At 43.7% G+C, this 25,039-nt stretch overlaps 1 protein-coding gene across 2 annotated transcripts in view; it reads left to right on the forward strand.

Moving 5' to 3' along the window:
* The first annotated feature begins 2,558 nt into the window (after nucleotides 1-2,558).
* VEGFD (vascular endothelial growth factor D) overlaps nucleotides 2,559-25,039 on the forward strand; it is a 35,583-nt gene continuing 13,102 nt past the window's right edge. Inside the window, exons 1-2 of one of the 2 annotated variants that reach the window (XM_072852801.1) lie at nucleotides 2,559-2,792; nucleotides 3,007-3,173. In XM_072852801.1, coding sequence (XP_072708902.1) covers nucleotides 3,084-3,173 — 90 coding nt within the window. In that variant the 5' untranslated portion in view covers nucleotides 2,559-2,792; nucleotides 3,007-3,083. The remainder of the gene's footprint in view (nucleotides 2,793-3,006; nucleotides 3,174-25,039) is intronic. The other variant, XM_072852812.1, reaches the window with a different exon arrangement.

A 25,039-nucleotide genomic window follows, 5' to 3' on the forward strand; every position in this document is an offset into this window, starting at 1 on the left:
ATCCTGAATTGGAGGAGAGAGTCAAGAGCAATAGGGAAAGGGATGGGGACAGTGGTGCAGATGGTGAAAACGCTGTTTCCCAAAAATCCATCATCAGAGTTGCTCAGAGTTGCTCTATCAACTGATTTGTCTTGCATTGCCTTTGCTTTCACTAACAACTTTGAGCTAGATTTAAAGTCCTCTGCAGTTAACAAAAGAGTTTTTTCCTTCTTTGCTAGTCTTTGTTTCTGAGTCCTAAGGGAGAGATTAGGTATTTTTTGTCTTGTACCTGCAGCATCTAACTCGCTCTTATAAACAAGTTTGATTCAGTGCCTGATGGTCAGGGCAGTCTTCCTCCCAAAAAGCCCACTGAAGCCAGAGGTGGGTGGACTTTTCTGATGAATGGTTTGCTTTGAGAAAGATGCAAGTTTGGTTTTTCCAAATGTATTTGTAATTCAGAGTTGAATTGGTAAGTAACAGCGATGAACTAAAACACACACAAAATATTATTGAGGTGTTTCCATCCAACATTTGCAAAACAAACATCCTTGATTTTCTAGTGCTAGATTGCTAAGAGTCCCAGAAGTACAGTTTGTGGGTCTTGCAAGGGCAGAAAGGCAAGCACCACCTTCACCGTGGGGCTGAGGATGTGAGACCCCTTGGGTTTGAATTGTTTTCCTTCTTGATTTAGAGCAGAGACCAGAGCTATGCTCTTGTTCTCAGAAACGTGCCTTCCTTGCTGATTTGCAGAACATACCACCACAGGTGCTTTTCACTCTCCCGCCAAAGCTGTTTTGCTTCGTGTAACCAGTTAAACACTCCCTGGGCTGACAGGAGAAATTCCATAGCTGGTGTTTAAAAACCTCAGTGCTGTTTCTGGGCTTTCCCTTGCTTCTGCCAACATACAAAGTGGAGAGGTGATGCCTATGAGAAGGACAGACGCAGTCTGGCTGACGGCTGGAGGGAAGGCTTGCTCCAGGCGCCTGGTCAGGCTGGTGAAATTTTGCATCCCTGAACTGTGCTGGAGACAGGCTGTATAAGTATCCCATTCACCAGGCATCAGGGCATAAGGGCATGTATCGCTTCTTGCCTGTTTTGTGAATCTGGGTCTGTGTTTCAAATAATGATCCCCCTAAATGAGAGATGTTGATGGGCAAGCACTCCCTCCAGTTAATTACAGGTCAACAGAAAGTTATTACCATGCAATCCTGAGAGTACAGTGGTTATTTTTTGTTTGGTCCCTTAGCTGAAGCAGTGCATCCGAGGCTGAGGAGTATTCGTTTAGTTTAGCAGGCTTTCAGTTCCTGTAAGGAGATGGATATTACTATCAGAAGGGAAGTGGAGACATTAAATGACGTCAAGGTGACTGCACATGAGAATTAGATAATAGGCTAATTTAAAATGATGAATGAAATAGTTAAAATATTTTAATGGTAAACTACAGTACAGACACAGCATGCCCCTTGTAGTGTGGGGCCTGTGAAACTGTGTGAATATCGCTGGCAACCTGGGTGCGGGGAAGGTACGAGGGGGAAAAGCAGGTACACAGAGAAGAGGCGTTTTTCACACCCAGTTCAAAGAGGTGAAATTCTTGCTGTCCTTGTACAAACCAATGTGGGCTAGGTGGGGGAGGAAGCCACCAGCTAGAAAAAAAGGGGGAATTTCACAAAACAAGTGGCAAAAGACAAAGCTGAACATAATACAGTTACATATTTGTTTTTAAAACATAATGTCTCAGTTAACTGACAACAGCTGGAAAGACTGGGTTCAAGTAATTTTCTCTCCAATGTCCGTTTGTGATGAATACTTAAGGAGAATTTACAGAAGCTAATGATAGTTACAGAAGTGTGACTTGTATTTAAGAGAGCTACTGCTTGGACGTCAGAAGTAGGAAACCAGTGCTTTGAAATATTAGGTATGTGACTGTTTTATGTTAACAACTGTAGCGTCTGATTCTGCAAACCCTAAGCCATGTGAGAGTGGAACTACTCTCCCAAACACACTATATTATATGAGTACAGCAATATAGATTTAACATGCATAATTATCAGAGCCTATGTCTATGTTATAATTTTAAAAGTTAGATCTCCAGTTTGGTTTTAAACTGTGGAAATATACAGAGAAAATGCATGCACATCTTGGGGCAGAAATAATGACTGTGTTTTGCTGCAATAAAACTAGATTTTTTCCTTTTATATCTGTAGCTTCATGAGCTTTCATTAAAAAAATCAAAATCCTGTTTGTTGTCAAAGATAGTTTTTAACTTTCCTTTCTAAAATCTGTTCAGAAAACCCTATGCCACAAAAGATAGAACACATTAAAGAAAGTCAGTCTTTCTCTTTTCCTTTCCCTCCCTCTCTTTTTTTTAAAGAAGTAACTTAAAATATGTGTGCTGTGTAAGAACGCGTGCTGAAGTTTCATGTTTCAGGTAATCTTCTTTAAAATAATGGGAGTCTAGATTGCATCAGTTAGTTTAAAAACTGCTATGCTATTGGTAGGGACAAAATGGGATTAGAGCCAAAATTTGACTGTGTTACTGCCAAAGTCTGTATCAGATTTAAGACACATGCTCCTGCAAGCTTCCATGAAGGTTGTGAAAAAAGTTTTAATACAGAGTTGGATTACAGCTCTCGAGCTCAAAACATTGGCCATTACACTACCATCTTAAAAGGCTGCTGTAACACGGAGCACAGAATAGAGCAGATTTCTTACATTTTCTGGACCACAGATGGATTTTGAATGCCTCTTTCTGCCTTGATGGAAGATATATTAACTTCAGTAACTGGAATCCATACCTGATCCCTTGTGAGCGTGTACGTGTATACGTACAGATATATGTCTATTTAAACCCTTATCATGATTTTCTTTCAAGTGTATCTAAAATCTGCTCTAAGAAATGACATTCTCTAGATGAGCTTACAATTGTTTTGAGCAGTAAAGAGCCAGATATTTACTCTCATATGTTGGAATCCTTTGTGAGTTTATAAGAGAAATTCTGGAAGCTTTTCTTTTCTGTATTGCTGATAGAGAAATGCATTTCGAAACAGACGCCTCTAGCTGTATGACAACGACTGCATAGTAGCCTGTGGATTTTAAACATCAGAATGTACAAACCGTGGGCAACTGTGAATATTTTCATAGTTTCTTTTCTACATCTGCTGCAAGGATCTGACTATGAGAATGGATCTGTGAAGGTAGGTGATTTTTATTTACTGTCATTCTTAATAACCCAAATTGCCAGAATTACATACATTTAATGTGCAAGGTGGTGGTCTTTTTGCTGTTTTGGTGCTTGGGTTTTTTTTGTGATGGTTTAGTTGCACAGATGTTTAGCAGCCATAGCGGAAAGAGAATCTATAAAGAAGTTAAGTCCATATTCACTGTTGAATATTTTATGTCTTTTTACTAGTTATTTTAAGTACTTGTTGTATACTTTGTTCTTAACTTGAACTTTTAGTGTCAGTCATGTAAAATAAAAGCAAAATCTAAACAAAAATGCAACCCAGAGCATTTAGAATACTTGTTGAATACACTTGTTTATTTCAGGTATTTATAATTGCAGGAATTAGTATCCTGGTCTTGAAAATTTTCCTCTAAAAACATGTGTTCATCAGTTGCTCACTTGTTTGCCAGAAATCAGAGAAATGTTTTTCTTTTGTTTTATTAGGAGATGTTATCCAGGACTTCAAAATAAGCAGCAACTAGTAATAATAGAGCACATTGCCTGGGAATTAACCTTTCTTCTGAATATAATACATGCAACAAAATTTAAGCTGAAGCCTCACCTTGAGAGTAGGATTTCTCAGATCTGACTTTCTGAGACAAAGTGAGAACATCCAGGACAATCATTTAGAAAAATCAGAACAAAAACTGTTTCTACATGTGCAGTATGTCTGAAAAGATTAATTCGGTGTGTGGTCAAGAACAAATTACTTGTTTTTCACTAACAGCAAAACAAGCTAATACTTTTGTTTTCAGTTCAGAAAACCTCCTGCTTGCAAGAGATGGCCACACACTAGTCTGTGAACTGCACTGCATGCTGACCTGTGTTTTAGAAAAGAAATGCTAAGTTACATGCTTAACTGCAGACTGTTGTTGCCAGCACAAGAAGTTAGCAGTGGTGGCTGATGTGTGCCTCAGGATGACTAATGACTAAGTCCTTTGCCTGCTCACCATTCACAAGCTTTTAATTTACAACCTCAGCAATCAGTTCTTTGAAGGCATTAGGACCAGAGTAATCAGTCTTGTATACATTACTTTTATGCACTGCATGACAAATCACTGGTTTCTTACATGTAGGAATCACTTTATTTAAACCAGAAAGCACTTTCTAATATAGAATACTAACCATTGTATAATTGGCAGTGATGATAATTCTGTCCTCACGTGGGACACAAGTTTATTCAGCATAATAGTAAACCACTAGTTAGTCCTTTAATTAAATTTTGAGACCATATCCACTTTGCCTAGAATAAATGCAAGAGCTCTTCTTGCTAATTTAAACTGGTTTATAGTTTATTCACTATAATAGGATTGTCCATCCAACATATGTACATCTGTAATTGTTTTCATTGAAGTTTGGCTATCACTCTCAAGCAGGCAGCTTAGCCACAGGGTGCTGTATATGATAACAAATCACTGTTAGTTTCCAAGGCTATCCTGAAGGTATCGTGTAGGTCACACTAAAAAGGGCTGTGTTTCACATGCATTGGCTGCTGATTGCCACAAAGAAAAGACTGGATTTCCGCTTGTTCCGGCTTTTTCTGTGTAGACAGAGATTTTTGGCTAAGCTGTTGATTATTTTTCTCTTAATATTTTACATAGTATGTTAGATCTCTGGGTTGTTTTAGCATGTATGACCTGTGGGCTTTTGTGTGTGTATGTATGTGGGTATACCCCACAAAATGTCCTTCACATTACAGTATTTAATGGTCCACAGGGTTATGCCTGTTCTTACCGACTGCACCTCAAACTGAATTCGCAGAACACAGAAATGATGTATTGCATTCACCTACCATACCTTATTTTTTAAAGTTCTTTAAGATCGATGGCAGTATTGCCTGGATAAAAACCACAAGGTCAGGATGCAGGTAATAGGCAGTTAATGAGACCCAAGAGGGGTTAACCACCAGCAACCTGCTCTTCCCCCATTATATGAGTTCAAGTAGCTGAGCTCTGCCCAAGACACCTGAAGTTTTAAACCTGTGGATGGTTTAAACCATCAGGTGGTGTCAGTGTGGTACCATGCAATAGAGTTTCAGGGGGGCTAAGGATTTAAATCTCCCTTCTGCAAATATCCCAATTAATGCCCTGAATGTTAAAAAGCCTATGTACAAGCTTCCGTGATTCAGCAAGTATCTCCGTTGTGCTTGGCTCTTCCCAACCCTTCAGAAACGCCATCCTTTTCTGGGTACAGGAGTCCCTTTCCCCACCGTGTGCCCACCGAGGACGGGTGTCCCCTGCCCGTCAGGCCCCGCTCCTCCTTCCTCTCTCCATTCCTGACCTGTTCCAGTCCCGGCATTCGACCCGTGTTCCCTCACCCCAGGACTCAGGGTCTCGGTTTCCCTACTGGGCTCCCATTCGTGCTCTCCATGTGCTGCCCTCCTTCCCGCTCACTTCCTCCCGGGTGGGGATGTCCTGCTTCTCTCTCAGGCCCTCAGGAGGTCTGTCCCAGTTCCTCAGAGACAGACCTACCGGACCCTTTTGCTTTCCAGTCATGTCTGACCATGGTCCCCCCTTCCCTCCTCCATCCCTAGCTTCTCGCTTTGTCTCTGTGGTCACGACTTCCCGGCTTTCCTTCTCCTGACCCCAGTTTCTAGTTCTGGTCTCCCCGGATGCTCTCAGCCTCCTCAGCCAGGTCTTTCCTTCTTCCATCAGTGCTCATCTCCTTCCCCTTCCACGGGGAAATCTGGCAGCTTCCCTTCCCTGGTTGCCCGACCCCTGTTGGCCTGAGGGAGAGGAAGGGCAGGTCCTCTGCTCCCAGCCCCATGGGCTGGACCTCTGGTGGCCTGCACCCATGTCCTGCTCCGCTCCCAAATGGAGGGGGGTCAGCACAGGCCCCATCTGCTGAGCATCTAGCTCCTAGACCCTGGCAGGTCTCTGCTGTTGCTCTCGGAGGTTTTTACGTTTGGGTGGATTTTTGCAGGGATAGCGGTAGACACATCTGGACCAACAAAGGTTCCTCAGGTGTCAAGACTTCACATCTGTGATCCACAGGTGGGAAAGGCCAGACTTTTGCAAAGACAAGATTGCCAGAAAATGCTTTTACATGGATAAAGAAGGAGCTTCGTCCTCAACTGTGGTCAGGCCATTTTGACAGAGAAAGCAAAAAATTATTAAAATAATTTTGAGGCAGACATCTGGCATGGAAAGTTTCAGCCTGAACATCTAATGTCTGGCAGTGTTATAAACAACTGGAAAACAGTCTCATGATGGGAAGTGGTGGGCAGCCTCGGACCGGGACAGCGCAGCCGCGCAGGTGTCAGGCAGGGCTCCTTAGCTGAACTCACGTCAAGGCTGGCAGCAAGCCCGCTGCCTCGCACGCCAGTTGCTTAGTTCAGGATGCCAGCCTGACATACGAAGTCCTCTCTGAACATTAGACTTCCACATGGGTTTTCTGAAGACTGAGCATTATCTTTTTTTTTTTTTTTTTTAAATTAGGAAATGCTTTAAAAATTCCTCGTTGAAGTTTTGTCCTGACAGTCTCTTACGTTTTGGAACCCCTCAGCTAGGGAACCGCAAACTTCGCTGTCTCTTTTCCTGTCTCTCCCACACATTTTTCCTCTCCTAGAGCAATGAAAGACATAGGCTACTTTTTCCAGAATTTTAAAATTAGATGCAAAGATGCCCTATATTCATGAGAGCCGTAATTTTTTGCCAAGAAAAGCCAATGATCTGTCAGAGCTGCTCCTGCCTTCCAACACTAAAACTGTCTCTCTAATGAGGCTGCAAGGTCTTGATCTCTGAGAATTTGAGTCTCGTTGCTCCCTGCCCTATTCTGCCCCTTACGTTATTAATAAAGTGTTAGGGGGAAGGCAAGAGAAAGGGACAACTGGCAATGCCCAAGTTATAACAGACTTCTCTTTTTGCAGAGGTCTTCTCCCCATGGTGAACCCTTCTTTGGTTCATTAGAGAGAAACCCACAGCTGACAGGCCTGAGGAGTATCATTAAACAAGAAATCTGCTTTCTGATCAGAAGACCGAGGGGTTAGTTATGCTTAGCCCTGGAGGTAAACAAGGCTGCTCCCTGTTACACGCACTCCTTTTCCACAGCTAAACCTTTTTTACTTCTGCACTAAACATCGATACAACCTTGAGTGGTCATTTTTGCTTTAACAGATGTTCTTAGATTCACCAATCTCATATTGCCACTGTGAGCTGGACAGAGGTGGAAGCCACTTTCCAAACACAGCTGGTGCATAGTCCCTGTCTGCTGGTGAGTGTGAAACAGCACTTCACCATGCTCCTTGGTCCCTGGACCACCTAAGTGGAGAATGCTTTGTCCCTGGGAAGGCATGGAAATACCGGAGAGCCATCACACCGTGAGAGGAAGGAATCGGGAAGCTCTTTGCATCTCTCCCTTCCTAGAGCCAGCTGCAATCTGTCTGTCTGTACAACCAAAACAGACAGAGCTCTGCAAAGAAACCTAAGCAGCAGAGCTGGATGTAAGTGTTTGTCTCTGTAATTACAACTGACACTGTTTTTCAGATAGACCTACACAGATCTCTAACAGCTGATTACAAATGTTGCGCAGCTTCTAGAAGAGAGATTCTAACAAATCTTCTATCTCATGGGTTATCTTCCTCAAAAGCAACTCCTGGAAGTACAGCAAACTGCTCAACAGCTCAAAAAAGCAACTCTGGTTGTCGGAAAAAATTTCTCTGTTTAAAGTAGGCTTTTCATCCTCACATCCAGCTTCCTTTCAAAGTTAGCAAACTCTCTTAAATAAAGATTATGAAATTGTGGTTTTCAGAATTGTTTTATTATCCCAGCTTTGTCACTGCTGCTTTTGATTCTCTGTGATTACCATCTCTGATCGGCATGCTGAGCCAAAAAACGTGTGAAAATGTACTTGCCGCATTCCTGCTGAAATGATCGTGTGTGCTTTTCCTTCAGGACTGGGAAGCTATCAGGGAGGTTGTGGGGAAACCCAGTTTGTTCTGACTTATCTGCTACCGCCTTGACAAGGTACAGTGAAGGATAAGAGAACAATTCTGTGTCGTTGCCATGCCACATGGCATCCGTCCTTGGCTCTTACCAGTTTGGAAAGGAAACTACTAACACACTGCTACTTTTTCAAGAGCAGTTCTCGCTTGTGAGAAATAGCAAAAAAATCTCTCCCAGCTGCTGTTCCAGTCCAGTCCATCTCAGCTAGGACAGTAATGTCTGAGTATAGAGCAGAGCTCTGAAAAGTACATCAGGCTGTTCAGATTAATCAGATGCAGCATCTGAGAAATTCATTCTATTAGCCAGCTGTTTGAAATGAAGACAGCACTAATTGAACTTTGACATCAGTCGTGGCTCACGTCTGAAACTCTGTGAAACCGAGGAGAGGCAGGAAGGCAGGTTCAGAGGGCAGTGGAGCAACTTTCTGTTAATTTGTGGCCACAAGGCAACCAAAACAAGCAATCAGCTCAGGCTCAGTGAAAGTTGCTTGTCTCTGTTTTCTGCAGCCTACTTGTGCTTTCTCCCTCACAGGCATTTTCATTGTTTCTAACCACTGATGTGGTGGTATTGATGCAGGCTCCTTCCAGAGGCAAACAGAGAAACAGTCTGCTTGAAAATGGAAAAAAAATCTGGTGCAAACTCTGCCTTGTGAGACCTCTGCAGTTGTGTCTGCAAATGTTGTTCTGATCACTATTGTCCCTACTCCAGACTAGATCTGAGTAAGGTTTACTTGTGTCTTATCTCCTGTGGACACCACATTGGTATTTGGGAAAAATGAATAACATACAGTTGTTACAAGTGATAACTCATTTATTCTTATTCCCATTAAAAATCTTGTACAGTAGTTTTTATAGTTATCACTAAATGACTGTGATCTGTGCTTCTTTTAGACCTTTCTCCCAGGGCAAGTAAGTCCAGTTACAAAACTGGACATTGCTGGTTCTTGGGCTTGGCTCTGAGATGTAGTCCCAAAATGACTGTATTGCTCAGCTTTGCTGGGGGGAAAAAATGACCTCAAATATTTTGCTGCAGGGAAGTAAATCTAATACCTTAATCTAATCCTATACCTTTCCTACAGAAACCCTTATTCCTTAGGAATTCCTTATTCCTCCCACTATGTGCCCGTCCCTTATCTACTTCTCTGCCTGCTCCCTACCTCCCCAGCATGTTTTTCAAATCTTCACAATTCTTGTTGGGGTTTGAGGAATGGAGACAAAATGCTATGTGCCCCCACTGCAGCTGCAGAGACCCCATTTGCCCATGGGAAGACCAAGCAGAATTTGCTCTTTTTTTTATGTCCTTGTGAAAGAGCTATGTATGGGCTTCTGTACCAATGAATAGCAGAACAATTGAGCAGGGTATTTTAGTTTGCTCGCATTAAGAAAAATTCATCTTCCTGAAGGACTTCTGCATATTTTTTCTATTTTCCCCCAAATGTGACTTAAAGCGTGCGACCACTCAGCCAGTGGTAGAACGCCATCTAGGGTCCTCGCCGCTTCAGCAGAGCCACACTCGGTACAACAGACGTGCAGTTGAACACATGGGATTTGGCAATCCAATGTGGGTGCCACATGGGTTTGGAAAGGGGTGACTGCTCTCATTATCAGGATGTCAGGTTGGCTTTGTCTGAGCCATGCTTTCAGATGGGAAGCATGCTGGGCTAGTTTTGAGGATTCATTGTCACCGACTGCAGCGCGGTCACTATTTGCGTGCAGCTGGGGAGGGAATTCTATTTGAGTCGGGTTGAATTGCAAAGAAGTTGCATCATGTTACGGTATCATATATCATGTTGCATGCAGAGAATGTGCCACACAAACAGGCAAAACTTTTCACTTTAATTAGCAATGTGACTCAGAAACCATGTTAGGATACTTTCCTGAACTGCTAGGGAAATATTACTTAAGAAAAATTACAATTCCAGGAAAATGTGTGCATGTGATTGGGGTAACATAAGTTCATTTGGTATTGGCAATGGCTTTGCTTTGTGAAGTGACATTTTGAAACCTGGCCGTCCAATTGGCTAGTCACACTTCCAAAACATTTATTAAAGTGTCTTGGGGCAAACCCAGAACCCAATGAAAGCACTAACTGAAGGAACCTTCATCACATTAAAAAATATTTTCAAATATTAAAAGAATACATAGTCATCTGATTTCATTCAGGTTACTGAGCCATTCCAAAATCACTGTCCAAACCCCAGCGACTTCCAAAGAATGGACAAATATCAAAAGAAAGTGACTACAGTCTGGACGCGCTCTCTGTAAACACATATAATATGCTATTTTTGACATGTGTACCCTGTCACGGTGTCAGACTAGCATCTAACATTGTGTATGATGAAGGAAGTGCTACGTAATGTTTCTAGCTGCGCTCTGTACTGAGCATCACGGCTGCCTGAACAGATTGCAGCAATGCAAGACGATATGAACAAGCATACAAGTAGACGCTCAGAAAACGTACTGTAAGACTCCCAAAGCTGTCAGTAGCATTTGGGTTATATCAATGAGTTACCACCTGTTATGGTTTAGCTTCAGTCGGCAACTAAGCACCACGCAGCCGCTTGCTCCCCCTCTCCCCGCCCGGTGGGATGAGGGAGAGAATCTGAAGAGCACAAGTAAGAAAACTCATGGGTTGAGATAAGAACAGTTCAATAATTGAAATAAAATAAAGTAATAATAATAATAATAATAATAATAATAATACATTGTAATGAAAAGGAAAATAACAAGAGAGGGAGAGAGAGAGGAACAAAACCCAGGGAAAAACAAAAAACCAAGTGATGCAACCACTCACCACCCGCCGACCGACACCCAGCCAGTTCCCGAGCAGCAATCGCTGCTCCCCGGCCAACTCCTCCAGTTTCTATACTGAGCATGACGCCATATGGTATGGAATGGCCCTTTGGCCAGTTGGGGTCAGCTGTCCTGGCTGTGCCCCCTCCCAGCTTCTTGTGCGCCCGGCAGAGCAGGGGAAGCTGAAAAGTCCTTGACCAGTGTAAGCACTGCTTAGCAACAACTGAAACATCAGTGTGTTATCAACATCATTCTCATGCTAAATCCAAAACACAGCACTATACCAGCTACTAGGAAGAAAATTACCTCTATCCCAGCCGAAACCAGGACACTACCCTGGACATTTATTTATGACAATCCATCTGTGTCCTTTCACTTCAAATACACTTTGTGTGATCACTGTAGGAGGGACCTAAAGGTAAACTCTCAATGTAGATGACTAGGCTTGAAGAGGAAGGAAATCCATACCATAGTAGATCTACTCTTTTCTTTCATTTGCCTGTCCGGCTTTTCCATCACAGCTGACAAACTGATGCACAGTGAACACTGTTACCTTCAAAATCACACTTCAGCTGCTGTGAGGATGTTTCCCATGAGAGCCAAAAGACCTGGCTGTGGGAAGAAATATTTGTTTAATGCGTTGTAGTTGATTCTCAAAATATTTGCTGGCTAGAAAAAAAACTCCCTCGTTTTGGTGTAAAGATCTTGCTGGCTAAAAGTATATACTTGTAAGAGGTATTTTGATAAAATATCAGTCTCTGATTACTTTGGACATGAAAAAGAACATGAAATATTCTGAGATTTGTGCTTTCACAAAATCATGTACAATTCTGATGTTTTCAGTTCTTTGCTTTGAATATTTTGGTTCATTCAAACCAAGAATACAGCAACCAAAATGTCTCATCTCTGAGGATTTTGATAGTATTAGCATGCCACTAAAGTGCAAGAAGTCTGATTTGTTTGCTGTAGCACCACAAAAGATCTATTCTAGTTCAAAAGGCCATTCAAAATATAAAACAGCTGTTCTCTTGAAGCCATAGGGTAGCTAATATGATTTACTTGTGAAAACATATAATCTTCAGCTAAAGTAGAAGCTGTTTATCACCACCTTGACCACTAAGTTTAGGAAACGGGAAATTAAGTCTCCTGTTTTCACTGGAGGTAAGGCTGGAGCCCAAGGAGACAGACTCCCAAGGAGGGGAGTCTGGAGAGAACTTTTTACCACACTGAATATCAGAGGTGGAGCAGTCTATAAGTTGCTTCTCCTCCAGTTTTGGGTCTTGGTCAGATGATGTACTGACAAGGTTTTAGCAAAAGAGGCCCTCAAACATCACATCTGTATCAGTGAGAAATGTGACGGTCTCAGGTAAATGTCTCCCTGGCAGCCCTTTGCCGCCTCGTACAACACCTGGTCAAACTATTAGTTTTACCATTTTATGTTCCTCCCAAACCCCTAAGTAATGTATCTGTCAGTCCTTCTTTCTGTGCCCTGGCAATTCTCCACTGCTCTTCTTACAGGACAGGGTTCTACGCAGTTTCTCTTTCAGCAGCCATGACACACAGACTTCAGGATGAAGTGGTGTGATCACGCAGTCACCCTTTCCTGAGGGGATGCATGGCCAAGGCCAGTTAAAGAGTTTAACTCTTGAGGCAGACGGGGAGAGATTTCACCTAGGCTGTGGGTGGGAGAAGTTTTTTTCCAGCCCCTGCTCTTCAGTCCTTGAGCTTTTTCTGGGCAAGGAGGCACTGATGAGGGTAGAGAGGTGACCTGCAGGCTTTCCACTCAGAGTACCATCTCCTCCTCCGCAGGCACAGCAGGAGTAGCTGTCTGGGCACTACAGCCAGGCGATGCATGTCTGACACATGCGCATTTTTGATGGTGAGAGTTATATGGAGTCTCCCTTCGATGCAGTTGCAGAAAATGCTGTAGTAGTGGGCACAGCTGAAAATATTAGCAGGCAAATCAAGGCATCAATTTTCTGAGGGGGCTTTGGAAAACAAAAAGTGCTGCTCTGGTACTTCTCCTCCGAGCCCCAAAACCCCAACTCCTTTGACTATCATATGTCTGGTGCAACCCTAGGGTTTCTCAACTGTAACAGTCCTCACTAATTTTATATTCGGGGAAGAATGTTGAGGCCATTTTCAACCTCTTAAAGAAGAAATTCAGCCCAGTTGCATATTTTTTGCTATATACTTGGACAATATAGCTGTACACTTTCAATACAATTCTCATTGGAGAAAGCACCCTTTTAAAAAAGTGACAGCTGGAAATCTGCCTTACAGGACCTAAACTTGACCCCACCAAAACCAGCATGTCCCTCCAGGTTATTAATGCTGTAACTGTGATGATCATGTGAATGTTCAGTCTGGATAAGGCAGTGCACTGAGAGAGCCTAAACTTTCTTCTAATTATTAGAACAGATTTGAGTATTTGTTTAAACAGTCACCATTTGAAGGTGGAATGAAGTACTGCATGCTCCTGAAACTTCATCCATGCTTCTGATAATGACGACAAAGCCTGTAACAGCCACTGAAACATCCCGTGACAAGCCCATCTGTTTCAGAGAACAATATTAGTAGGATGTCAAAATATCTCACTGTTTTGTCTCTCTGTGGTCATGTTCACTATAATTAAAAATAACTTAGTTGTGCACTAATAATACATAGACAACCATGCTTCCAGAGGGGATACAATCAGGGATGGGACTTCATATATCAGAAGTTCATAGCTGACAGAGAATCAAAATTCTGATTTTATTTGAGCTGTTGAAAAGTAGATGTTCTTTCTCTCCTCAGAAATGAAATACAATGGCAATGATAAAATTAGTGCAAACTAGTATGTGTCAGACATGTGGCAGAGTTAGATGCCTCATGCTAGATGTTTATAGGGTGATGCAGTTGCTTGTTGATAAGGCAGTAAGTCACCCCTGCAAGCCTGATGTTTTGAAGCTGCAGAAGGTTCTCTATTTTATTACCCGTTATGCAACACCCCAAGGATACAAGATGCTGTATTATAGATAATATTTGTTATGATAAAATTTGGCAATGGGTGAGCCCCTGGTATCTCAAAATCACGGCACATCACTCTGGGCAATATTTTCTGTGTTTCTGGTACTCCCTTTGGATGAATGCCTTCCTCTGTTTTCTCTCATCTTTTACTTTGGTTGTAGAGACCAGGTTAGGGATTGTCTTTTTCTTTTGTGTTTGTACCTGACCCCTTGTACTCCTTGGAGCCACAATAATGCTAAAAATACTAATAATAATGATGAAAATCCTCAAAAGGAGTTCCTCTTACTGCACAAGCTACTGCACAAGACTCCACAAGCTTGTTATCCTCACCAGGAAAATGGCCAAACAAGAGACCTTCAGACACCGTGTAGATCTGTGTGTTGGCCTCACAATGGCAGGAGCTGCCCTGCTTTCCTGCCAAGAGAGAACAAGACTTTTCCACAAGAACTCCCTTGCAGTTCCCTGGCCACTTCAGCTCACAGTCTGTGTGCTGCGAGCTACAGCACGGCTGGGCAACTACCCCATGGCTTTGGGGCTGGGAATGAAGTGCTTTCCTCTGTCCAGGCAGCTGCTAGTGCTGGCCTTCAGCCAGTCCCAGGTCCTTCAAACCTTGGTGCAGTTGCACTTCCTGGTTGTTTATATTTATGTACCCGAGAAAAACTGACCGCTGTCCCTCATAAAGTGCTTGTCCTTTGGATAAGGAGAAGGGATTTAGTCTCATTTAACTGCTCTCAGTTGACTGGGATTCACCTAAAGTCCGCAAACAGGGCAGCAAGCAGATGCCCTCCTTGCCCACCATGCCTCCCCAGGTGCCTCTGCACAATAGATATAAGGCAGTAGGGGTGGAGGACCAGTCAGTGGATGATGAGGATGTCAATCCATCTACACCAGAGGAGCAGCCAAGACCAGAAAGATATACCCCCGTATTACTACAACCTCCACAAGGAAGAAAAGATGCTTCATAGTTGTAGGAGACTCCCTGCTGAGGGGAACAGAGGGTCCAATATGTTGGGCAGACCCTTCTCATAGGGAAGTCTGCTGCCTCCCAGGAGCCCGGGTCAGAGATATCACTAGGAAACTTCCTAGCCCTGATACAGCCCTCCGACTACTACCCATTACTGCTCTTCCATGTGGGAAGTGACCAAGTTGCAGTACGTGGCCCAAGGGAGACTAAAAGAGACCTCAGGGCCTTGGGACAGTTAGTGAGGGTATCTATCTGGGGCACGGGTGATTTTTTCCTCCCTCCTTCCAGTTGTGGGCAGTGACACTGGAAGGAATAGGTGGACCCAGTCTATTAATACATGGCTCTGTGGCTGGTGTCAATGACACAATTTGGGGGTTTTTGACAATGGGGTGGCCTACATGGCACCAGGCTTGATGGCATCAAATGGGAGCTACCTTTCTCAAAGGGGAAAGAGGGTCTTTGCCCAGGAGCTTGCGGGGCTCATTGACAGGGCTTTAAACTAGATGTGAAGGGGGTGGGGGAACATATCAGGCTTGCCTGTGGCAAGCCGCGGGAGGACACACAATGGTTAGAGGGATGGGGTGCTAGTATGAGCCCTCAACCTGTTGCCCAGGGGCGTGCTGGGGACACTGCGCCACAGTCAAAGTCTTGCGGAGATGAGCTGGGGGCTCCTGAGGTAGTAGGAGCCAACAAGGAAACTTCTGTGGAACACCTTAAGGGAAACAAGGGGTGTTCCACTAGGAAGGTGACATGGCTGACAGCCCAGATGAAGTGTCTCTACACGAATGCACGCAGCTTGGGCAACAAACAGGAAGAGTTGGAAGCCACCATGCTGCTAGACAGCTATGACCTGGTTGCCATTACTGAAACCTGGTGGGACGAATCCCAAGACTGGAGTGTGGCTACTGATGGCTACAGGCTGTTCAGAAGGGACAGGCGGGGAAGGAGGGGCGGAGGTGTTGCCCTCTATGTCAAGAAATGGATAGAGTGTGAAGAGCTGTCTCTGAAGAATAGCCACGAGTGGATTGAAAGCTTATGGGTAAGAATCAGAGACTGAGGCAACAAAGGGAACCTTGTGGTTGGTGTCTACTACAGACCGCCCAATCAAGGAGAGCCTAGTGATGAAGCCTTCTTCCTCCAGCTACAGGAGGCTTCACGCTCACAAGCTCTTGTCCTGCTGGGGGACTTCAACCACCCTGACATCTGCTGGAAAAGTAGCATGGCGAGCTGTAGGCAATCCAGGAGACTCCTGGAGTGCATTGGGGATAAATTCTTAGCCGAGGTAATAGACAGCCCTACAGGAGGGGATGCAATACTGGACCTGATGGTCACCAATGCAAGTGAGCTCATCAGTGGCATCAAGACTGGAGGCAGCCTAGGCTGCAGTGATCATGCATTGGTGGAGTTCACAGTTCTGAGGGATATGGGACAGGCAAGGAGTATAGTCAGGACCCTAAATTTTAGGAAAGCAAACTTCCAGCTCTTCAAGGAGTTAGTCAGTAGGACCCCCTGGGAAACGGTTCTCAGGGACAGGGGAGCAGAACAGAGCTGGCAGATCTTTAAGGATGTGTTCCATAAAGTGCAAGAGCTCTCAGCCCCCAGATGTAGGAAATCAGGCAAGGAAGGGAAGAGACCAGCATGGCTGAGTTGAGACATGCTGTCAAACTAAAGAGCAAGAGGGAACTGCACAGGCAGTGGAAGCAGGGACAGGTAACCTGGGAAGAGTATAGGGACGCTGCCTGCTTGTGTAGGGATGGGGTCAGGAAGGCCAAGGCGCAGCTGGAGGTGGACATGACAAGGGATGCAAAGAATAACAAGAAGGGCTTCTACAGGTATATCAACCAGAAATGGAAAGTTAAAGAAAGCATACCTCCACTGATGAACAAGAATGGTGACCTAGTATCAACAGATGAGGAGAAGGCTGAGGTACTCAACAACTTCTTTGCTTTAGTCTTCTCTGACAACCGCTCTTCTCACCCCTCCTGAGTCAATGGACAACATGTTGGGGACCAGGGGGGTAAAGCCCCTCCCACTGTAAGGGAAGATCAGGTTCGTGACCACCGGAGGAGCCTGAACATATATAAGTCTATGGGACCTGATGAGCTGCATCCCAGAGTCCTGAGGGAATTGGTTGATGTAGTTGCCAAGCCACTTTCCATGATATTGGGAAAGTCATGGCAGTCAGGTGAAGTCCCTGGTGACTGGAAGAAAGGAAACATTGTACCCATCTTTAAAAAGGGTAGAAAGGATGACCCTGGGAACTACTGACCTGTCAGCCTCACCTCTGTGCCTGGGAAGATCATGGAACAGATCCTCCTAGAAGCTATGCTAGAGAGTGTGGAGGACAGGGAGGTGATTCAAGACAGCCAACATGGCTTCACCAAGGGCAAGTCCTGCCTGACCAACCTAGTGGCTTTCTATGAGGGAGTTACCACATCAGTGGACAAGGGAAAAGCAATGGATGTCATCTATCTGGACTTCTGTAAAGCCTTTGACACGGTCCGCCACAACACCCTTCTCTCTAAATTGGAGAGATATGGATTTGATGGGTGGACTGTTCAGTGGATAAGGAACGGGTTGGATGATCGCATCCAGAGGGTAGTGCTCAATGGCTCAATGTCCAGATGGAGACCAGTGACGAGTGGTGTCCCTCAGGGGTCCGTACTGGGACTGGTGCTGTTCAATATTTTCATCAATGACATTGACAGCAAGATCGAGTGCACCGTCAGCAAGTTTGCAGATGACACCAAGCTAAGTGGTGCATGTGACACGCCAGAAGGACGGAGTGTCATCCAGAGGGACCTGGACAAGCTGGAGAAGTGGCCCTGTGTGAACCTCATGAGGTTCAACAAGGCCAAGTGCAGGGTCCTACACCTGGGTCAGGGCAATCATCAGTTTCAATACAGACTGGGGGATGATGTGATCGAGAGCAGCTCTGCGGAGAAGGACTCGGGGGTACTGGTGGATGAAAAGCTGGACATGAGCCAACAATGTGCGCTTGCAGCCCAGAAGGCCAACCGTATCCTGGGCTGCATCAAAAGCAGCGTGGCCAGCAGGTCGAGGGAGGTGATTCTGCCCCTCTGCTCTGCTCTGGTGAGACCCCACGTGCAGTACTGTGTCCTGCTCTGGAGCCCTCAGCACAAGAAGGACATGGAACTGTTGGAGCGGGTCCAGAGGAGGGCCAAGAAAATGATCTGAGGGCTGGAGCACCTCTCCTACGAGGACAGGCTGAGAGAGTTGGGGTTGTTCAGCCTGGAGAAGAGAAGGCTCCAGGGAGACTTCATTGCAGCCTTCCAGTACTTAAAGGGGGCCTATAGGAAAGACGTGGACAGACTTTTTAGCAAGGCCTGTTGTGACAGGACAAGGAGCAATGGTTTTAAACTAAGGGAGGGCAGATTTAGACTGGATTTAAGAAATAAATTTTTTACAATGAGGGTGGTGAGGCACTGGAACAGGTTGCCCAGAGACGTAGTGGAGGCCACATCCCTGGAAACATTCGAGGTCAGGTTGGATGGGGCTCTGAGCAACCTGATCTAGTTAAAGATGTCCGTGCTCTTGCAAGGGGATTGGAGTAGATGACCTGTAAAGGTCCCTTCCAACCCAAAGCATTCTGTGATTCTATGATTCTATGATTCTAACTACAGCTGAGCTGGTGACCTGCTGACTCCTCCTTCAGTGTCAATGGAGAGAAAGAGGCAGTTTGGAGGCACAGTTTATCCAACAGACTTTAGAATGAGATGAATGGGCACCCAATGGACCTATTTTTCTCTATTAACTATAATAGGAGTCTCAGATAACTAGTGCATATTCAGTCAGGTGAATGACCCATAGGATCAGATTTTTTTAAATTTATTTTTAATGGTCGTGGGATGGCAGGGAGCTGTAGGCACTCTTATCTCTACAGGATGAGCCTGTAACTATGATCAGCTCATCCACTGTCATAAAAACACCTTGGGGAATGCATCACAGAAGGAAAGGAGATTATTTTCAGGTGTAGCATACATAGCAGCAAAGTTCCTTGGTATTTTTATGTGGCAATGAATCATCTACCTAGTATTTAAACTGATTTGAGTATAGTTCTGAGCATAGCCTTCAGGCAGCACTGGAACAGGGGGAGTTCAACTTCTGGTTGCATCAAGTCTTTGCCTTCTACATGACTTCTCTTGAACTGAATGCAGCTGCTACTGCTGCATTAAGCACACAACACTCACATAAAGGTTCAAAATGTCCTCACATGCTGCCAGCACTCTTTGTTGATGTCCAAGTGCCCTCACTTTGCAAGGAAACTTCTTCCCCAGATTGGTTAATTTTGAAAGATTTAGTCTGAACTTAGCTTAAACCTGTTTGGCCATGTTTGCGATACAATGGCATTAAGAGAGTCATCACTCTGTGTTATGCAGCTACAATCTGCTTTCCCTGGCAAGATAAAGCTGTTACCTTCTTATTGCTTAACCGCTGAGAGGATGGATCATAAAACAGTGCAAGGTTATTGAGAGGTTCCTTAATCATTTGTCCTGGCGCCAGACGCAGTGATAATGTTGAAGATTTCCATTAGTATTTATGCAGCACTTGCCACAATAGTATCTGTGACCTTAATTCAGAAAAACATTCCTTTTCAGAAGAGCTCTTACATGTGTTCAGCTTTAACAAGAGGTTTATGTCCCACTGCGGATAAGGACTGCAAGGCTGGGGCTTAAGGAAAGTAGTCATCTGTGTAAGCTTTCAGGATGTATTTCCTGGGTCTGTGGGTGTGCTTGAGTACAGAGTGAAATGCAAGCAGGACTTTCCTCAGATTGAGCAAAATATGGATTTTGATCAATTTTTATTTTTGCCTTCTCATGCACACAAAATATTATTCACCATGCATCTGTCTTCTTAAATAAATAACTTCTTAACTGATAGTTACTGATGGCCTTGAAAAGAATTAATTTTGGGTCCTAGGCATGTGTTTGTGCTATAGATCCTCACATAAATTTAGGACTTTAGTGGGCCTTTCTTTTACTATCTTATTCTACACATCTTTCCTCCGTTGTTCAAAATACCTCCAGGAGATCCTGAAACACAACATTAATGCAAAGACCATCTGTGTCAGGCTGGAAAGAGTGGCACAAATGAAAAAAAGGGGTTTTGCAAATGTGGGTTCTGCTGACTCAGTCAGACATCAGTTTGAAAAGGACAGGGTATTTTTTCTTAGGCAAGAAACCTAGGAGCTTGTCAAGCATGGAGAAAAAGTGCAAACTGCTGAACTGCAGCACCTGATAGGAGACTGTCAATACTAATTCTCGAGAAGGGGCCCAGTTTGAACAGTGCAGACTATGTGTGGGATTGTGCATCTGTATGATATGATGCATAAGCCAAATATTTGAATAGCATAAATCAACGGGGTAATGAACTCGGTGTCTGATTTAAGCCAGCATCAAAGGTGGGAAAGGCCACTGAATGTATCACTGCTTTTTCTCTTGTTCCTTTCCAATGTTAATGACTTTTAGGGTTTTTCTGGCATCTGAAATTGCTAGGAAAAAGATAGATAGCCCATTATGGGTTTTTTTGGAAGGACAAAAGTTGTAATTATCCAAAAATCACAATGCTAACCCACGTTATCATTTCCTGATGTCAGTGATGTTGCTCATAGCTCAAATAGAGGAAAACAGATATTTCTCTTTGAGTTGAAGAATAGTTTTGGAACATATGAGAGGTCAATGTTATGAAAAACATACAACTTCATTTAAATATGAATCTGATTTTTATCTCTGGGTATGGGATCCATTCTTAGATAAGATACTTAGAAAAATGATATTAAGAGCAGCAGTAAGATGAAGAGATGAGAATGAACTACTTAAACCTACTACTTAGATATTTGTTACTGATGAGTTCTACGCAAACATTTCTTGTAGGCAATAGCATTATGTATTTGGTTGACTACAGGGTGTACATTTACAGGTACTGAAAGTTTAGGACATTTGGAGCTTTCCAGTGATATGGCTCCACAGGTAATTTGTTAATTTTGGGAGCGTGTAAAGGACATTGCCCTGTTCCTTTGCCAATGGCTTCTTCTCTACTTTCTTTCTCTCTCAAGCCTTAATGTATATTTTAAGCTTTCTGGGGCCAGAGATGATAATTTTGCTACCTATGTGAACTACGCCAAGTGCAGTGAATTCCTTCTCCACGTCTAGGTTGCAGCCATTACAACCAGCTACCACAGTGGTGATGGCTCACCCCAGCTGACTACTAAAATCTGGGCCAACCTAAGGGAAGTGGAGTGAGGGCATGGCAGGGAGAAAAATGGATGTTCCTTTGCATCAGGAGGCTGAACAGTTCAGCCTGAGGTAGGTCTCATTAGACTCCCACCTGGTGGAATACGGGGAAGGAGTAAAAATAAACAACATAAAAGCACAGTGGGATCCAAGCAGTACAAGATGATGAGAGCAGAGTGGAGAATGGGAGAGGAACCTGGAAGGAAGGACTGTAGTTACCAAAGAAAGCCTAAAAAAGGGAGGTAAGGGTATCTGAAAAGTGGGAAATAGCATGCAGATGACTACAGTCAGGAGAAACAGACAGACAGCGGCTCTGTTCCTCTTGCTTTTTATGAGGAGCTGGATCTCCCAAAAATGTCAGTGGAGGTTTGACCTCTCTGTATGCTTCCCCCTGCTCTGTGGCTGAGTGGGGAGCTCCCCTCCTGTTCAAATGCTGATTTTAACTGCTGTCCACTCCCAATCACTGTGAGAGGGGATAAAGTCCTTGATCGTCACATGAGGGGTAGGTTTGGGATGCTGTTGAACCTAACACCTTCCTCCAGTTTCACATTTTGAAACATTTATTCATCTTTCTGTGCAAAGCTGCACTGTTCTAAGTGGGCTTTTCAGTCAGCCAGAGTACGTTTGTCTATATCTAAACAGGGCTTGAATTTAAACTGCAGTACATGAAAGAAGTCTCCACATCTGTGTGGTGCTAGCAGCCCTACGGCACGTCATCTATGGTATTACCTGAGATTTTAAGAGGTTCTGTGTTTTAATTTGATGCTGTCCTTTTCAAAACAGGATGACCAGAAATGAAGGCTTCGGAAAGATTTTGAGACCACACTCCATTCAGTGCTGCTGTACCGCAGCAAGAGAGTGCCCGACAGAAGCAGTTCAGTGTGGTGTCCGAGGCCGTAAGGCTGTGCCCTGCTGATGCACCTTCCACCTTCTTTTCATTTTTTAAGCTTTTAGTTTTGAATGCTTTTAGGTTGTGGATAGCTACCTCTATGGTCAAAGTGTATAAGGATGAGGGACGTCCTTCTAGATGCTGAACACTCTGACTGTGCTCCAGCAAGTGTTTAAAAGAACATTTAGGGTGAGAGTATTGTAGTAGTCTCAAAGGAGTCAAAACAAACACATAAGGTGATATTCACTGTTCCTGTTTTGGCGCTTAGGTAGATTGGAACAAAATGAGGTGCTTCTCTTCAGATGTTTTATACCCCAGACAGATAGCTGCGGTGAGATTTGTTTGACTAAAGATCCACCACACAAATACCATTTGTGATCTGGTGATTGGGCTTGCCGGGCAGCCCGCAGGAAGACTTTCAAGGCGATTTCAAATGAAACATGCTCTAAAAATGTCTATATTTCTCTGTCTTGGCTATAGAGGGAGCTGAGAGTGACTGACTCACAGACAAAATAGATGTCCACACTGTAAAAATCTACAGCTATCTGGGATTCAGCCCTCCCTTAAAATCTAGCAGTGCCTTCTGCTCACCATCTTGCCTAGTGTCAGCAGTGCTCAGAGGGAGAGTCTGCACTTTATCTCAATGCTGTTGTTGTTACGGGAAAGGGCACCAGGAAATTTACTGGATAGGGATTGCTGGGAAGAAGCTATAAAATCAGCTGTAAAATCTGTTCCCTCCAGGAAGAAGTCAAATACAAGAAGAAGGAAGACAATTATTCTGGCACTGTGCTGGCAGGCAGCTGGCGATCCCGTCAAATTGCAGAACTTGGATAGGTGTTAGGAAACATGGAGAGAGTAGAGGCGACAGATTCACTTCAGGGTTGAATAGCCCAGGCAACACTGAACAGGGCTGGAGCTGACAGAGAAGCGATAACTCAGTTCCAAGGGCTCTGTGTGAGTTTTGGGTAATCACAGTTTAGTTCATTAGGATACATTTCTGATGACTGTATAGGGAATTCTGTAGTGAGCACTGCTCCTTCCATTTCCTTTGACTGTACTCCTCCAATTTCCAATATATGAAAAACAGTAAAAGCAGAGAAGGAACAACCTGCACACATAGGCAGGCTTTGTCAACACCACTATGATGCATCAATATCAGAGGTACATTTTTTTAATTACTACATTTCAAATCCTATTGGAGATGCATTTTTGGGGTATAAAAATTACTTCTACTACTTGTTCCTCTTTCTATACAATACTAATTGTGAAAGCATAAAGTCAGTTCATTTCCCTGTATTCAGTCCACATGAAGGAACTTGTATAGCTTTAAAAATACAAGAATCCTTAAAGCAATACAAATTCTTGCTTTAGATAAGCCCAGAGATCTTTTCTTACCACAAGGAGGCATGTATACTTTTTCTGTTCTCTTTGATCTTAGGTTTAAAACTTATTTATTTTGCTCATATAATGATCATTAACAAAACCTCTTGATATTTAAGTAAAAGAAATGGAAAAGCTAGTCCCAAACTACTGATCCTTACAAGAAGTGCAGGGATATGTCTTCTAATTTACAGAATACCATCATCTCATTTTACAAGTTTGCTGTAATTTCATTCTAGTTTAGAAGTCTTGGATGCTGATTCAGCTAGAACATATTTTTAATGTAAAGAGAGAGAAAAAGGTCTTATTAATTGTTAATGGAGTTCAATTTTAATATCTTTTGTCCCATTACACCAGCTCTGGTCCTATACTCACATGTTTTGTAGGGTCAAGGAGACAGTTTGTGAATGGAAGCTGCGGTTCCTAGAACAAATGAGTCTTGACGCATTGACCTCAAGCTGGATTTCAGCTTTCCTAGATCAGCAAAATTCTGTGTAGCTTGTTTGTAAAACTATCTTGAAATTCAGTTACTGGTGCTAAGTATTCACATTTCTTCTGACCTATTTGTCCATAAGTATTGAGATAGGCTTTCCAGTTTTCACCACATATGAAATATATGAGCAATCATTCACCTATGAAAACCAGCCATCTTTGTAATGCAACATGGCAGCTTGCTAAAGCACAATATAATGTTCAGTATGGGCATAAAAGAAGAGCAAACAACTTATTGTGAGTTAACTACACAGGGAATTTTAGGTCAGTGGAAGGTAATTACCCAAAAACGAACTTGGCCATATGTACAAGCTAACATCTGTATCATTGCAAAATAAATGCCACAGATGTTTTAATAACAAATAACAGATGCAGTCAGTGCCTGGGTTTCAGATCTCATCTAAAAATGATCCTTATATAGGTGACACTTTCCCCCACCCCTTCCCCAGTCCTGTACAGAGCAGTCGCTTGCTACCGGTTCAGACTGCAGGCTGCTACACCCCTCACTGTCAGCTTCCTATATTTTAGCTTTACATTTAAGGACTGGCGTTTTATTTATGAGAGCTGGCAGTGCAGCCCTTTATTTGCAAGTCAAAAAGTACAGTCAACTGCATGACCAGAGAGTACAGCTGAGAGCACCAGCCCAGCGCAACACAGCTATTTACAAAGATAACCTTTTACTTGGGTTGGAGGCAATAGTTTTCAGCAGGTCTGGTGAGTCAGTGGAAATAAATACTCAGTGTCTTGATAAGGCACAAACACAGAGGTCAGAAAGCAGCAGCCAAAGAAACCAGTATCGTTATGGGGTGCTCTGCAATATTAAGTTTCTGTCAAACAGGTATGTTTGAAGTGAATAACGACTTTAAACTGATGGGGTAGGGAGTGTTCTCCCGTGGGAGTGGAGAATGGTCACGTATATCACGCAGGTGGAAAATGCAATGACTGTGCTAACGCTGCCGCACAGCCACAGCACTGTGGCTGGACTTGAGGCCGCTTTGGCTGACTCGGGCATGACTCAAACGGTAGTCAGGATGGGAAATGGCAGATGAATCCTCCACTTTGCAGCACGTTGAATGTTGTGGTTGCCCGCCGTGTGGATGGGCCCTCATACGCA

The sequence above is a fragment of the Ciconia boyciana genome, chromosome 1, assembly GCF_034638445.1.
Source record: "Ciconia boyciana chromosome 1, ASM3463844v1, whole genome shotgun sequence".
Classification (NCBI taxonomy): domain Eukaryota; kingdom Metazoa; phylum Chordata; class Aves; order Ciconiiformes; family Ciconiidae; genus Ciconia; species Ciconia boyciana.